The sequence below is a fragment of the Aythya marila genome, assembly GCF_965140915.1.
Source record: "Aythya marila genome assembly, chromosome: 1".
In the NCBI taxonomy this organism is placed as follows: Eukaryota; Metazoa; Chordata; class Aves; order Anseriformes; family Anatidae; genus Aythya; species Aythya marila.
Window position 1 is genome coordinate 89,671,982 of NC_139042.1, and position 14,316 is coordinate 89,686,297.

Below are 14,316 nucleotides of genomic sequence, written 5' to 3' on the forward strand. Positions count from 1 at the left end.
GAGACTCACAGATCTACAAAAAAAAAATCTTGATATATCTGCTGCGCTCTGCAACCAGTGTTGCCTGCCTCATGGCAGTTGGATCAACTCCTTTATGAAAAAGCCTATCCATGTCAACCACAAAAATAGTTTCATGTTAATTCTTTGCCACTGGAGTCGATTTTACTATGAGCAACGTAATGGCTGGTAACCTTTTAATTATTTGGTTGATGTGGAAAATTGGTGATGTAACATTGTTTCTAGATCTTTTTTCATTGCCTTTTTCATTCTGGTATTAGGTTAATCACTTTGAAGCTATAGTTATGCTGTAACATTTAGCATGGCTTCACACCAAGTTAGTGTAGCCAACGAGGGGGAAAAAAAGTGACAGCAGTTGTCCCAATGTGACAACTGTATCGCTCAGAACTTTTTCTTCTTACACCTAGACTATAAAATGGGGAGGGAAGACGTGACAAACAAGTGGTTTTCAGTTTCACATGTGTTCCTCACATCTGATGTTTGACAGTTCTGTCTCTGGGTGGGATAAAGAACACTTAGTTTTCAGTAATAGGAATTTAAAAGATTTAAAAACAAATATGCAAAAATTTGCTATGCCAGGATGCCTGGAGCATAATAGACTGTATTTGGTGTGCTTGTTTTGTTTCTTTGGTAGAGCTTATTAGATAAACTTCTAACACTTTCCTTCTACTGCATCCCAGTGAAGTGGAAGTCAACAAAATCACACAGTACTTGTGAGTGCCACTGCACCAAGTTAACTTGCTGGTTTTCTGCTCGTTCACAGTTCTACTTGAAAGCAAGAATTGTCTTAGCTCTTTATCCATATACAGGAAATCTTAACATTAGAAGCAGGGTTTAATTATAAAAGAAACTACTGGTTAGTCAACTGCAATTCTGAGGTATCTCTATTCCAGAATAAACATTTGTTTAAAGACTTCAAGAAACGCATCAGTAAATACTGTATTTAAATGAAAATTGGTAACTTGAATGTGTGTAATTTTTTTTGGAACCTGTCTAAAAACCAAATACCCCTGCAAAACAGATACAGCCCACCCTATACTATTTAAATATTTTGCTGTTTTATTTTATAGAAATTATTTTGCTGAATTCACAAATAGAATTTGATTTAAGAAGAATGTTTTGTCCTGTGGTGTGTGTGTTTGTTTTTTTGTTTTTCTTTTTTGGTTGGTTCTTTTTTTTGTTTTTTTTTTTTTTTTTGTTTTTGTTTTTTAATGGACTGCACAGAAAGATGAATTCTGTGCAGTGGCACTATGCTGAATTCTGGAACAACAGTGACATTGAGATTTCTGTGCACAAAAAAAAAAAAAAAAAGAAAGAAATTGGCCCTTAAGAATAAAAGTAATCAGGACAATTACACTGTAAAAGTTTCTTAATGTGATTTATCTTGTACTTTTTGTATGTTTTTATATATACATATATATATTTAATGAGCACAAGCTTGATGGTGTTTTTTACAAATGAGTTGATAGAAACAAAGCTGCTTATCAAATTAAAGATATGTAGTTTTGAAACGAACAAAGGAAAATTCAGTCGCAAGTGCATCCTTATGCATTTAGTGTAAGGAAGGGCCACAGGTTTTAGAACATGCTATGTAGCGATGATCACTTTTATGCTTCCATGTTTTCTCTAGTGCTCGAGTTAATTCAGATTTTTTCACAGTTTTTTAGTAATACCATTTTACCTGGACTCAGTAAATCTGGGTAAAGTTTTCCCATTTATGTTTGGGAACGCTTGTTGAAGGTTTTAACTCAAACAATTGCTAGCCTGAGTACACGAGTTGAAATAGTTCATATTTCTTTGGACCAGTAATTGTTAAACAAGCTATCTCAGAGGTGGTGATGATGTATTTTTTACTCTCTAGGTAAAATATATAATGTGCTAGTTCAGCCTTGCCAAATGTGTTCACTTTTAATAGTGCAATGATTGTAGAGACATGTTAAAACCTGTGACATTTTAAGGCTGTGATTTTTTTTCAGTCATACACACCCCTGCCCCTGAATTGAGGGTGACTGCAGTGGCAATTACTTTTCAGGTGGAAAATTGAGAATATTGTGCTTTTTTTTTTGTGACTTTGAAGGAGGATAGTCTGTGTTGTTTGTTGCAGCTGCTACTTCTGAACAGCTACAGCTAAAGGTGCAATGTTTCTTTTCACTCTGCGCAGAATTTTAAATTGTATTTAACAAATACTGTACAAACAAAAAGTTTCATGTACGTGTTAAACTGTCGCAGCATTTTGGCAGTGGTCATTTTCAGGCGATACACAGTACCTCGTTGTTGATGGCACACTTGAAAACAGTAGTCCTCAAAGTGCCTACGGATTTAATTCCCCCATCGCTGATTTCAGTCCTGTTTTCTGTTTAGAACAATTATTAGGGAATCTTTGGTCTTCCATTAAAAAAAAAAAAGCCAATAAATAGTAGAGCAATTACTCATGTTCCTGACAATGTAAAATGCATAGAAACTGAACTTTCATAAGTGGTTTTATATGGTGGTTAATGTGTAGTTTGACCTAGGGGGAGATCCATAATCTTACCAAACAGAATTTCTCCCTCTGCACGCTTTGGATTGTGGTTGTGTAGTGATGAGGTTTTAATGCTCCCTCCTTTGAGTGTTTAAACAAAACCAGGACAGCCATATGCAAAAGGAGCTTTGTTACTGCTTGTGGATCAGTAAAGGTACAAATCTTCAGTCACGGAAGGGGTTGCCCACAACTCTGTTGCCCCGTTGATAAAAATGATATTGCCCAGGGCTCGGTGAAAGCTTATTTGACACGCACAGCTTCATCTGGTGGTGCGAGCAGGAAGAGGTGCAGCTTGACTTGGAATTTTTTTGGGTATTTTCCCCGCTATAACTACCAGCTCTGAAAATTCGAGTCAGCTCTTTTTAAAACCAGTATATCTTGCTGAAATTGAGCCAGAAATAGATGAATTTCCACAATGCCATTTCATATTAATTTTCAGAACTTTGGGACATGAGAAAATTGTCTTGAGGTAATTGTTATTACTATGCCTTGCCAACCACTTTGTTGTGCCTCGCTTGTGTGTTTTGGCTTGTATTTCATGAAAAAGCATTCGAGGTTCGAAAACTTTCTACATATTTCGTCAGTTTTCCAGGAGAGAATAAGAAGAACCATTCTGCCACAACTAAATGGGCAGAAATCGGCTGCTGTAGCAATTCACTTCATTCTTGGTTTCAATAAATTTTTGTCTACCTCCCGAGTCTTTTGCCAGAAATGAATAGATGACAGATAATAATGAATCATAGGTGATTAACTGTGTAAGGCAAAACGGCTCGTTGTGTTCGCTGGCATGTATTGCAGTTAGTATCCACTGCAGTGAGGCTTTTGGTGGTGGTTTACATTGAAACAAATGAAAGTTAGGGATAAGCTGTACAAATCACAGAAAGGAGTGATACTAGGACGTTTGCAGAGTAAGCATTTAAATATATTTAGTTAAACTTCTAGTCCACACTTGCAAATCCACGATGAAAGCAAAGTCACTCCTGTGCTGAAAGACGCGTACCTTATTTTGGGGGAGGCTGAGACCCTGGCACTGACTTCGCTTTTCCTCAGACGCTGCGGGAGTTTCCTGCCACCCGTGGTCCTGCTCCAGCACGGTGCAGTGCCTTGAGTGAGGACAGCAGTAATTTTGGCTCCATCTTCTCACCTTCTGGGCTTTGCATCGCGTTCATGCCATCGTTTTTCTTACAGCAGTGAGGTCTTGGGAATAAAGTTTAAACCTGCCGGCTACCTAGAGTGAAACAAAACAGGTTTTCTGGGGGACAAGCAGTAAATATTTTGTAAATACTGCGTGCTGCCAAATGGTACTGTAATAAACAACGCAAGGGGAAAGAAATCCAGCTGTATCCTCCTGCATGATTGCTGTTCCTCTTGCAAGTAGTCCCTCAAGCAAGATGACAGCAAGCAGAGCTCTTGAAAGCTCAGTGCATCTCTGACATGCTGGAATCGGGACGCTATTGCAGTAAAGATTGCTCTGCAGCAGCAGCACAAACAGCGTGTCCCATATATGTCCTTGACACTGTTTGGGGGTGTTCATTACGCCCTCCTTACCTTGTTCTTTGGGGATCATCATGTTAATGTGTTAATTTCTATTGAGACCAGCCCTCTGTTGCAGAGTAAGGTCCTGCGCTACTAGAAGGGCTTCGACCCAGTCTGAGCACTGTCACTTTTTACGCTATGTATCTTCTTAAGGTTCCTACTATAAATGTTCTTTTATTTCTAAGATATAAAAAGCGTTGTGGACTTACCATTTTAAAACGTCAAAGAGCCTCTTTACCCCTTTTTTTTTAAAAAAAAAAAAAAAAAAAAAAAAAAACAATAGGAAATGTTCAGTCCTGCCCTCCGAGCATCTGTTGCAGCCAGCAGTTCGGAGGAGTGTTGGCATGGATGCCAGCACGTAAATTCAGAGAGCCTTGTCCTGTAATCAGATTTCCCAGTGCAAGTCGGGGTGACTCTTGGATCTAAGGGTTTCAGTGGGATTTGTATGAGTCCCATTAATGTTGGCATCATAGAGTTGATGTGCGGCAGGGGTCAACCCCCTTCGCATTGGTATGGGACAAAATCTTGCTCCTTTATTTACATTTACCTGCAGACGAGCACAGGAGAACCTGTTGCTGGAGGAGCAAGATGCTCCTGTCAGTAAGGGCTAACTTTTTGTTAGATTTTAGAGACCCAACTCCCTATTTTTTAGCCTTTGAATTCCTTAAAGCCGCTTTTTGAGAATGAAGCTGACCTACAGGCCATTTCCTTTGATTGATTTGATATAGCCTTAATTGCATCAGCACAACTCTAAAAGGACAAGTGTCATTCTTAAATGGTTGAAATAGTGGGCAAATGTCTTCTAGTTCCACTAAGGAGGTAGTCATGAATAATGAAAGCAAGATTTTAAAAAAAAGATTTTATGAATTCATCCAAAATCTAGCCATGGATAAATACTCAGTGCAGAAAGATAAGATCGTTCACTCCTGATCTGTGTGCAATTTATAATGTCTGATAATGTTATTTTTTATTAACTTACCACTTGCTGTTCCAATAACTTTGTTTGAACAGCCCCCAGCTGTCACCTGCAGTTTGCAGCTTCCTGCTGCGTGTGCAGTTACACCCCTTCAGTCCTCATCGGAGCAAAATCTTCAAATGTCTGTGTCCCCACCCCCCCCCAGCCCCATACATCCCAACTCTCTAAACCTCATTTCTGTTGCCTTTGTTACGATGTGCTGTTTGTTTTTATAAAAATCACCAAGATGAATGAGTGCTTTACAAGTGTGGTTTCACCCGAGCCATTAAGAGCAGTTAGGTTCCTCTTCTGTAACGATACCTCTGTGGAGGCAGCTTTTAAAGGTGTTGGCCTTTTTTTGTAGCTTTATTCATTAAAGTGCTGCTCAGTTCTTGTCCATCGCTTCCAAATTCCTGTCCATCATTTCTTACAGCTCTTTGTAACCAAGTTTCTCACTCTGGCTTGCCAGGATCGCTTCCCAGTTAATATTTTTCTACTAGAATCGAATCCCCTTCCTCACCGTGATGGTTTTCACTTCTGTTTCTACCTCCATCTGCTGTCAGTTGTTACAGAAGAACGACGTTCACCAGGCTGCCTGGCTCCCCGAATCGGAGCCTCTTGCAGTGCAGTAGCAGTCAGAGCCAGATGGGCTTTGTCATCTCTTAAATCTCTCCTACACTTACCTGGGATATAACAGTTTCATGCTACCGATGGTCATCTTGAATTCAAATAGCTCGTAGCTTGCTGTTCTGGGGAGGTTTTGCTTGCTTGGTTTTGTTCTGCTTCATTTTCTGTCTTGAACAGTTGGTTTCTGCAGGAGGATAGAAACGTTAGGTAGGTCTAGCTAGGATCTGTAAAAAGACGGCTGATTGAAAACTTGGACACTTCTTAGTATCCCTGACTGTATTTAAATACCTGGTAAGTGCTTTAGAGTCCTCCGAGTCTTCTGTAAGTAAATTGAAAAAGCTGAGAAACATCAGGACCGAGTCTTCAAACCGAGATAGAGTTTATGGCTCTCACATTGCACTTAACCTTCCTGCCGGGTGACCGAGGGCAGGTGGAAGAGCAGGAACACAATCTTTTCATGGGAGGCAGGGCACTCAGGCTATGTCAAATCCCTCGGGGTCTGGAAGTGCTGGCTGCGCTTCGCCTGGACTCACCCCACTGGTGGCAGCAGAGGCTGAGCCCTCCTGGTGCCAGCTCCTGCGAGCCACGGGGTTCGCCAGGCTGTGAAATCAGTCCCTAGGCCCTTTACGCACAAGAAGATGGTAAGTAGCATACAAGGCCTTTCCTGTTACTTTTTTTTTTTTTTTTTTTTCCTCTGAGACGACTTGAATCCTTTGAGTAAACACAGACCAGTGGTAGTGGACAGAGCGAGAGTCTCCGGGAGCTTTTTCTATTCCTACTTTCTACCTCTTGACGTTTATCGCTGATAACGCCGCTGCGAGGGGCTCGAAGAGCGAGCACGGCAGCGGGGCCTTCGGTGCCAGGCCAGTGCAGGCGCAGAAACACCCGCTCAGGCAGGGGCAGCGCCTGCCTCCTGCCCGCCAGGACAGCTAAAACCATCTGCAGCACGGTTGCAGCGGCAGGGAGGCAGGTTCGTGTTGAAATGAAGGCGTTGGCATCTTCCCAGTGGCACCACGGGGACTCGTGAACGCTTCCACCCAGTCTCATGCTGCCTCCTCACCCACCTGAAGCAGCATGATGTCCTTGGCAACTAATAGTGTTTAAATAGTGCAGTTATAGGGAGGTGTACCAGTTTCTAGCGATTTTGATGTGGTGTTGAATGCTAGGAAGGCAGGGTATTCGTAAGGCAGGCAGCCGCTACTCCACACATTGGCCCGAGTGCTCATTTAGCTACAGCCCTGTTGGTAACTGCTCCCCTGGTTGTGTGTAAGCCTGAAAAGCTGCAAGAGAGCCGTGTAACCCTTCTGCTGCCAGTCTGTGAGGAGCCTGGCACCGGCTTCCCGAACACTTCTGCCATCTGAACCAAAAACCTGCTGTTGGAACGTAGCCTTACTATAGAGCTGTGGAAGAAAACTCCGGTCGTGTCTCTTCTCTCGGTCTTCAGAGCAGTCAAAATTATTTTAATGTAGGTTTTAGATCATGTATATAAATCTGATTGGAGTACCAACAGCAAAGCGTGAATAAAATGTGGACTTAAGAATGGGCAAGATGAGAAGTTTTGTGTTGAATTTATTGAAATAGTACAAAATGATGAAGGTGGTGATGGAAGGGACTCGCTGCGATGAAGATGGGAAACAAAGCTTGGGTCTCCTCAACTCAGCAAAGGAGCCAGGTTCTCTGTTGCCTTTGAACCTATCGTGGCATCAAAAGACTGACGTGGTCGCTGCAGTCACCGGAGCATTTTGCTGCATGAAAACACTCCTGGGTGTTACCAGGTCCTCGTGGCTGCTGAGGAGCTGAGGTAGGCTGCTGAGAAGCTGGTGTGGTCATTGTGCTCCCTGATGTGCTGCAGGGGCTGTCACAAAAAATGAGCTTGCAGTGGTTGTAACGGAGAGCTGATGGAAACTTCTGCTCTGCCCTGCTTGCTAGTGGCACTCGCTTTGAAGACGTGTGAACAAAAACACAAACCAGTGGCCAATTGCTGAGAATATGTAGTATTAATATTAAATTAAAAAGAAAAAAATACATCTGTGTGGAAGCAGGTAAACCACCCAAGTTTATCACAGCTCTCCATGCCTTTGCTGCGACCCACTGCAGTGGATGTGCATGTGAATTCCCCGTGCGTTGGCATGGCAGTGAAAAGAAGGATGCGAGAGTTTTGCGTGGATCCCAACAGATCGTTACCACCGGGGGGGGGGTTTGTTCTCAACTGGGAAAAGAGCTTTTGATGCAGACAGCAGAAAAAGTGGTGACTCCCATAAAGGTTTGTCTGTTCTCGTGTTTCTCTCTGAGAATTCATTAACGCCACAGGACAAAAAAGCCAGTTGTTAATTTGACCTATATAGAAACTGTAAAATATATAATGGTTTATTGATCACCTAGCTCCCTGAAACCTTCCAGAATTTGGGTTCCTGTGGTTTTTACATTAGCTGAAAATACAGCCCAAAGCATTTCTCTTGTTTCTGATACTCGCTTACCTAGTAATTTTAACACCACAAAGTCAGCGTTATACTTTCTGTTGCTGAAGTTTGCTTTCCCAAAACTCTCTGGATGGAGTTTTTCTCAGCTTCTTCTACCTTGTGCAGTTTTCTTGCATCTCCTCGGTGTTCTCTCTTTCCCCGGCACCGGTGTGCTGTGGATCCTCCAGAAACGCACCGACCCCTGTGGTTTATTGAAGGCAGGCGGTTAATTCGCGGGCATCCTGGTGGCACAGGGGGGTAGATGCTGGTGTAGAAAGCCCTGGAGGGTTGAGCCTGCCGTGTGTGTGTCAGCACAATGTGTGCTCTCTGCCGAGGTGTTGGTGAAGTGGTGCTTCAGAGAGGGGGCATAATGTTAACGAGGTGCTGTATCGTGGTACTTGATGCTTAGGGCTTAGAGTTTTACAGTAGAGCCTCAGAAAAACATTGAGGCAATGCTGTTTGGTCTTTCAGGAGGTGGAAATGAGAAGCACATCGAAAAAAAGATGGTTAGTGCTTCACTGCTGTGTTTTTTTGTTTTGTTTTGTTTGTTTGTTTTACAAAGCCATGTACTGGAAATAAGAACTGAAATTCTTGCAAGAACGCTTAAAATCTTTTAACAGTGTTTACTTCAATTCAAGACTTCTTCCAAAATAAGATGTCTTTGTTGCCCTGCTGATCATTACTAGAGGTTATTTCCTTTTCCCCCATCCCCTTTTATTTATTATTTTTTTTAATTTTAATAATCAGGGCTGTAGTTTTTGATGTTTGACTATATGTATAGTAGTTCATGTTCTCTGTGCTGCGCTGGGGCTGGGAATTGAGACATTTGTCCACAAAGCAAGTATCGTGGATATAAGCTAAATGAGCTGATCAGATGTGTGATCTGTCATGCCGATAGTAACGGCTGGTTTGAGCAAGAGGCTGCTGAATATACATGTAATGTACGCTTAAAATATAATTACTAGGCGTGAATATAAAAGCACGTGGTGAGTTATGGGGATTGGAGAAGCACAAGAAAATGCAAGGATGCTGTGTGTTTTCTATTGAACAAGGTTGGTGTTTATTTTGCTAATTTACATTCCAAAGTGTTTTTTTTTTTTGTATTAAAGCTTCTTCAATAAAGCCAGGAGCAAAGACGTCGTCCGTTTCGCCAGCAGGCTAGCGCTTCTCTCTCTGCTGCCCGTGGCCAGGAACTTCCCGGCACAGAGGGGGCTTTGGAGCTGAGGGGGGGGGGACCATGCTGCTGGAGGCCAGCCAGGGCACACATGGAGGGGAAGGAGGGTAGATGGGGATGCGTGAGGCTTCGCTGTGTCCCTGCATTTTAGATGGTTTTAAACTAAAAGAGGGGAGATTTTAGGCTAGACAGAAGGAGGAAATTCTTCACTGATGATGGTGAGGCTGGTGGGAGGTAAATTGCACATTTCTGGACCTAAATCTCGAGTGATTTCCCCTCTGAAAGAACTAAGGGCTGAGACTGCTCTTTCGTATTCTGGTCTGTCAGATCTCTGGCAGCCTGTGTGCAGGTACCCACTGCTTCCCCAAAAAGCTGCTCTGTTCGTGCCTCTCCGTTGTATGCCAAGGGGTTTGGCTCAAAGCCCTGGGAGCTGAGGGTTCCCAGTATGACCTCTGCACAATCAGCATGCCCATGGCACCGCCCTGCTGCTGTGGGGGCTTCCTGCAGCCTGGCACTTGTGCCTGTTACAAACTGTGTGTGCATGCACTCAGGCTTCCCACAGCTTTTTCCAACCACTTCATCACATAAAATTTCACCTGAGCTCCTCTGCTCTTCTAGGTCAGTTTGAGAACCCCTGTCCTATGCTTCTGAAATGTTTGCTGCCTCAAGAACCACTTTATTACTTGTTTTTATGCTTTATTACTTGTTTATCCCGTTTAGCACAATTGGGGAATAAGTTCTGAAACAGCTTCCCGAGGACTTCTCCCAACCCTGACTTTTGTTTCCAGGCATCTCGCCAAAGCAGTCTGTGCGTCCTCAGGCCCATAAGATACAAACTGCAAAGAAGTTTGCTGCACATTGGAGGCTTATAAATATTATTGAAGCCCGATTTTGCTATGTGCAGAGCAGTTGTTCCTGTTTGGAGAGAGAATGGGCTCAACTCGAGGGTGCGGCTGGAAGCCGTGGCTGCTGAGGGTCCTTTAGGTGCTTGTAACACAGTTGGTGCTGGCAGTTTTTGCACCAACACCCTTAATGAACTGCTCTCCTGCAAACAAGCTCCTGCTGCATTTGAAGCACCGTGAAATCGCAACTTTGCAAGAGCCAAGTTGGCCATTTGATCACTAAATCCTGCTCTTTCAGGACCACAGGAAATACAGCTACCTTATCGCCATCCATACCCTGCCCTGTCGCACATTACCCCTCTTTTATCAGCACTTTACCAGCAGATAACTTGGACTTCACACAAGCTCTGTTTTAAAAATTTATTCTTTGAACTCCACGCTGGGTCTTTAGTTCTCCTTTTCCTGCACAGTCTTTGTTCCACGCAGCCTACCCGTGCGGCGGGCAGCAATGAGACCAACTTTGCGCCCAGCAGGAGCATCTCTCCTGATGGTTGAAGGCTTGCCGATGTGCTGATGGTTGCCACCACCGAAGGGATGTTCTACAGGCTGTGGAAAAGGAAATCCAGTCGTTAATATAAGGAACAACGTGACGTTTAGCAGAAATGAACTGAAGTGAACAAGAAATTTAACTGCTTCGGTTTTGATGCAATGCAGAAGCTACCAAGTGCTGATAATTATCTTATGCCCAACTCCCCCCCACACCGAACAAATCCTTCAGAAGCAGTAAGAAGGTGAAGGGAAAACTGACTGGAAGTCGACTTACGTTCATGGCCACACCACGGACACGCGGCCAGCAGTTCCTCTTTGCCTTGTATTTATGGTAGGCACGGCCAGCCTTCAGGATAGGCTTGTCGATACGACCTCCACCAGCAACGATTCCTGGAATACACCGCAGAAATGGTAACACGCGAATACAAGCAGGATATGTAAGAAATGCTTAAGAACAACTCTGAATTCCTAATAATATTCAGTTCTAAGAATAAGCTTCAGAAGAGCAGCCTCAAATAATCCCAGCTGTATTTTCAGATGAATGCTTTCCAGCCAAGCCAGACAAAATCAATACATAACAGCAGCCACACGTTCAGTGGTCTCCAATCTTTAATTACCGTGTTTCAATCCATACGCACAGCACCGAGTTTAACACTCTTTCTGAAGCATTTCCAGTTTTATTGCTCTAACTTCTTGGCTAACACCAACCACGGCTTTTCAACTAAAGGTGTGAACTGGAAGAGCTCAGTGGACTCGCAAGTCCTTTGAGGTTTAACTGTCTGTTATTTCAGCATTTATTTAGTCGATTTTATTGGAGTAACAGACCACAGACAACGCATTTTGATGCCTTCTAGGTCCAGGAAACCTCTGCTTCCTAACAGTGGTATTTCTACTCACTGTCAGGCTTTGCAAGATATGGCACCTACAGCAGCTTAAGCACACTCAGCACTACCCCTGCAGGCTATCAGTGCACCAACAATACCACAGCTGTTGTGAACGTGGCCCCGCCTGGCAGCTCACAGAAAAGATGAGCTCCTAGTTGTCGCTGCTTACCAACAACAGCTCTGTTTGCAGAAGAAATCACTTTCTTGGAGCCGGAGGGCAGCTTCACCCTGGTTTTCTTCGTTTCGGGGTTGTGAGAGATAACAGTAGCGTAGTTGCCGGAAGCGCGGGCCAGCTTGCCGCGGTCGCCGGGCTTCTCCTCCAGGCAGCAGACGATGGTGCCCTCGGGCATGGTGCCGACGGGCAGGACGTTGCCGATGTTCAGCTGAGCTGCAGGGAGCAAACACAGAGCAGCCACAGCTTCACTCGGGCTGCCGGGCAGCACGCAGACCACAGCTCTGTTTCACGTGGGGCCCTGTGCCATAAACGCTTCCGCAGCAACAGGCAGCGGCACGTCCCAGTAGCAGAGTTAAAGCCCAAGTTTCAACATTCAGCATTTTAAGAAAAAAAAAAAAAAAAAAAGGAAAAAAGCTACATGAGGAGACTTCAATCTCCAAAGGAAGATGTTGGGTTAAAGCAACTGGAAACTACTGCTTTGTAAAGGCTCGCAGCTGCACTTAACCACCCTGAATTTTCTGTACAGAACTGACATCTGCTTTCTGCTTCTTGAAACCTCTCACGCGACGCGATTTCAGCCTTAACTCACCCTTCTTGCCGCAGTACACGAACTGCCCGGTATGAATCCCCTCGGCAGCAATGAACAGCTCGGTTCTTTTCTTAAACCTGTACGGGTCACGGAATGCGATCTTGGCAAGGGGAGCGCCTCGGCCGGGATCATGAATGATGTCCTGTTGGAACACAGATGCACGGCGTAGATAAGTTGAAAAGAAATTCACATTGTAAGAACGCCAAACCCAAATAAATCCTTATCGTGAAATAATGTCTCTGGCCAGGTGTGCTGCTTCGAAGTGACCAGATCCAAACCGTTTTTTTTCCTGACGTTCTGCAGTTATCAGACCTAGCCATGAAATGACGTTTAACTGCCCAACATCACCACAAAGTTGCCCAAACACTCACATTTGTCAGTGGAAACAAAGCTGGACAAAAGCGATGATTTCTGTAAGTCTTTTCTTAGCATAAAAACGTTTCTATGCTGCTAGCTGATATTAAGCATACTGAATTATCTAAGCCCCCAGAGGAGGAAGCAGAGATTTATTGTTTCTTCTTCACTCATCAACGTGTCAGATTTGTCCCTCTAGAACAGAACTTTGTTCATTCAGATCCCATCACACAACCATGCACAGGCCACAGAGAAGTGCTGAAACCCCTCAGATGTGTAGATTATTTAGGAAAGCCTCAATTTCCATGAGTGGCAATTATTGACGTGTTTCCTGCCCTTTTTAATCTTGTTGGGCAAAACCTTCACGTGTTTAAGTTTCAATCAAAGCTACCTACCTACTTCTTTCATCAAACTCAATTACTGTAAGTGTTAAATCTGCTCTTCCTGCACTCTCAAGATAAGCGTGTTCTAAAAGGATGAAGAAATGATGAAGTTCTGGGGGCATCTAGCTAGGTACACACTGCTTGGGGTCTCAGTCACTGACAACCAGAAAACAGCAACAGCGCCCTGCCTGACACACTGGGGCACTGCCCACATGGCAGCACGGCCTTGCTTCGATTGGTTGTGCTTATAATTATAACTTTTGTTAAGATGCAACCTACTATCAGAGCAACTCCCTTCCCTCTCAGGGTTTGTGCATTACAGAGAACTCAGAGTGTTGCAGAAGGACGCTCAAATGTCTGCATCAGCAAAGCTCTAACAGAAAACCGTGCTGCTGCCTACATGTCATCCACTTTCCTGCTGATATACAACCACAGATTTCTCATTTAATGTTTTAAAGAACAGACTTAACAGAACATCAGAAGGGTATACAACAAGGAGCCAGCTTTAAGCACGATCCCTCACACACGCGAAGTTTGGGGGGGGCCGCAGCCCCCTTTAGCCGCCCCCCGGCCGTACCTTGACGATGCCCTTGATGTAGCCGTGCCTCTCGGCGAAGTCGACGGCGCGGAGCTTGGCCGGGCCCTTCCTGTGCTTGACGTGGGCGCGGAACACGGACCCGGCGCCTTTCCTCTGGCCTCGGATGACGCGGCCCATGGCGCCCTGCGGGCACAGGCGGCGGCACGGGGCCGCCCGTTAGCGCCCGGCAGCACCCGGCAGCTCCCCCCCCTCCCCCCCCACCGTGTCCCCCCCTCAGCCCTCCCGCCGCCATCACCGCCCGGCTAGGCCGCAGCGCGCCCCGCCGCCCTCCGCGGCGCAGCCCGGCCCGGCCGCGCGGGGAGATGGACGCGGCAGGGCGCGGGCAGGGCCGGGGAGGGCGGCCGAGGGCCCGATGGCGCCGTCCGGGGCCGGATGGCGATGGATGGGGGCGGATGATGGCGGCCGCGCTCCTACCTGCGCTGCGGCCTCGCTGGGAAAGGAGGAGGCGCTGACGTCACCGCGGCGCCAAGGCTCTTCCGGCGCGCGGCGGTGACGTCACTGCCTGGCAACCGGGCGGGCCCGGCTGCGGGCGGGCGGGGGGGGCTGATGTTATTTATTTTATTTTGTTTTGTTTTGTTTTGTTTTATTATGTTTTATATTTTATTTTGTTTTATTATTTTTTATGTTTTATTTTATTTATTTTTATTTTTTT

The 14,316-nt window shown here is 44.9% G+C and overlaps 1 protein-coding gene across 1 annotated transcript; it reads right to left on the reverse strand.

Moving 5' to 3' along the window:
• Positions 1–10,538: 10,538 nt before the first annotated feature.
• Positions 10,539–14,103, reverse strand: RPL8 (ribosomal protein L8). Its single transcript, XM_082778720.1, has 6 exons — positions 14,079–14,103; positions 13,644–13,787; positions 12,330–12,471; positions 11,735–11,953; positions 10,956–11,071; positions 10,539–10,738 (listed from the first exon to the last, which is right to left on the reverse strand). The coding sequence occupies exons 2-6, from the start codon at positions 13,779–13,781 to the stop codon at positions 10,580–10,582; spliced, it is 774 nt and encodes a 257-aa protein (XP_082634846.1). The 5' UTR covers positions 13,782–13,787; positions 14,079–14,103; the 3' UTR covers positions 10,539–10,579.
• Positions 14,104–14,316: the final 213 nt, after the last annotated feature.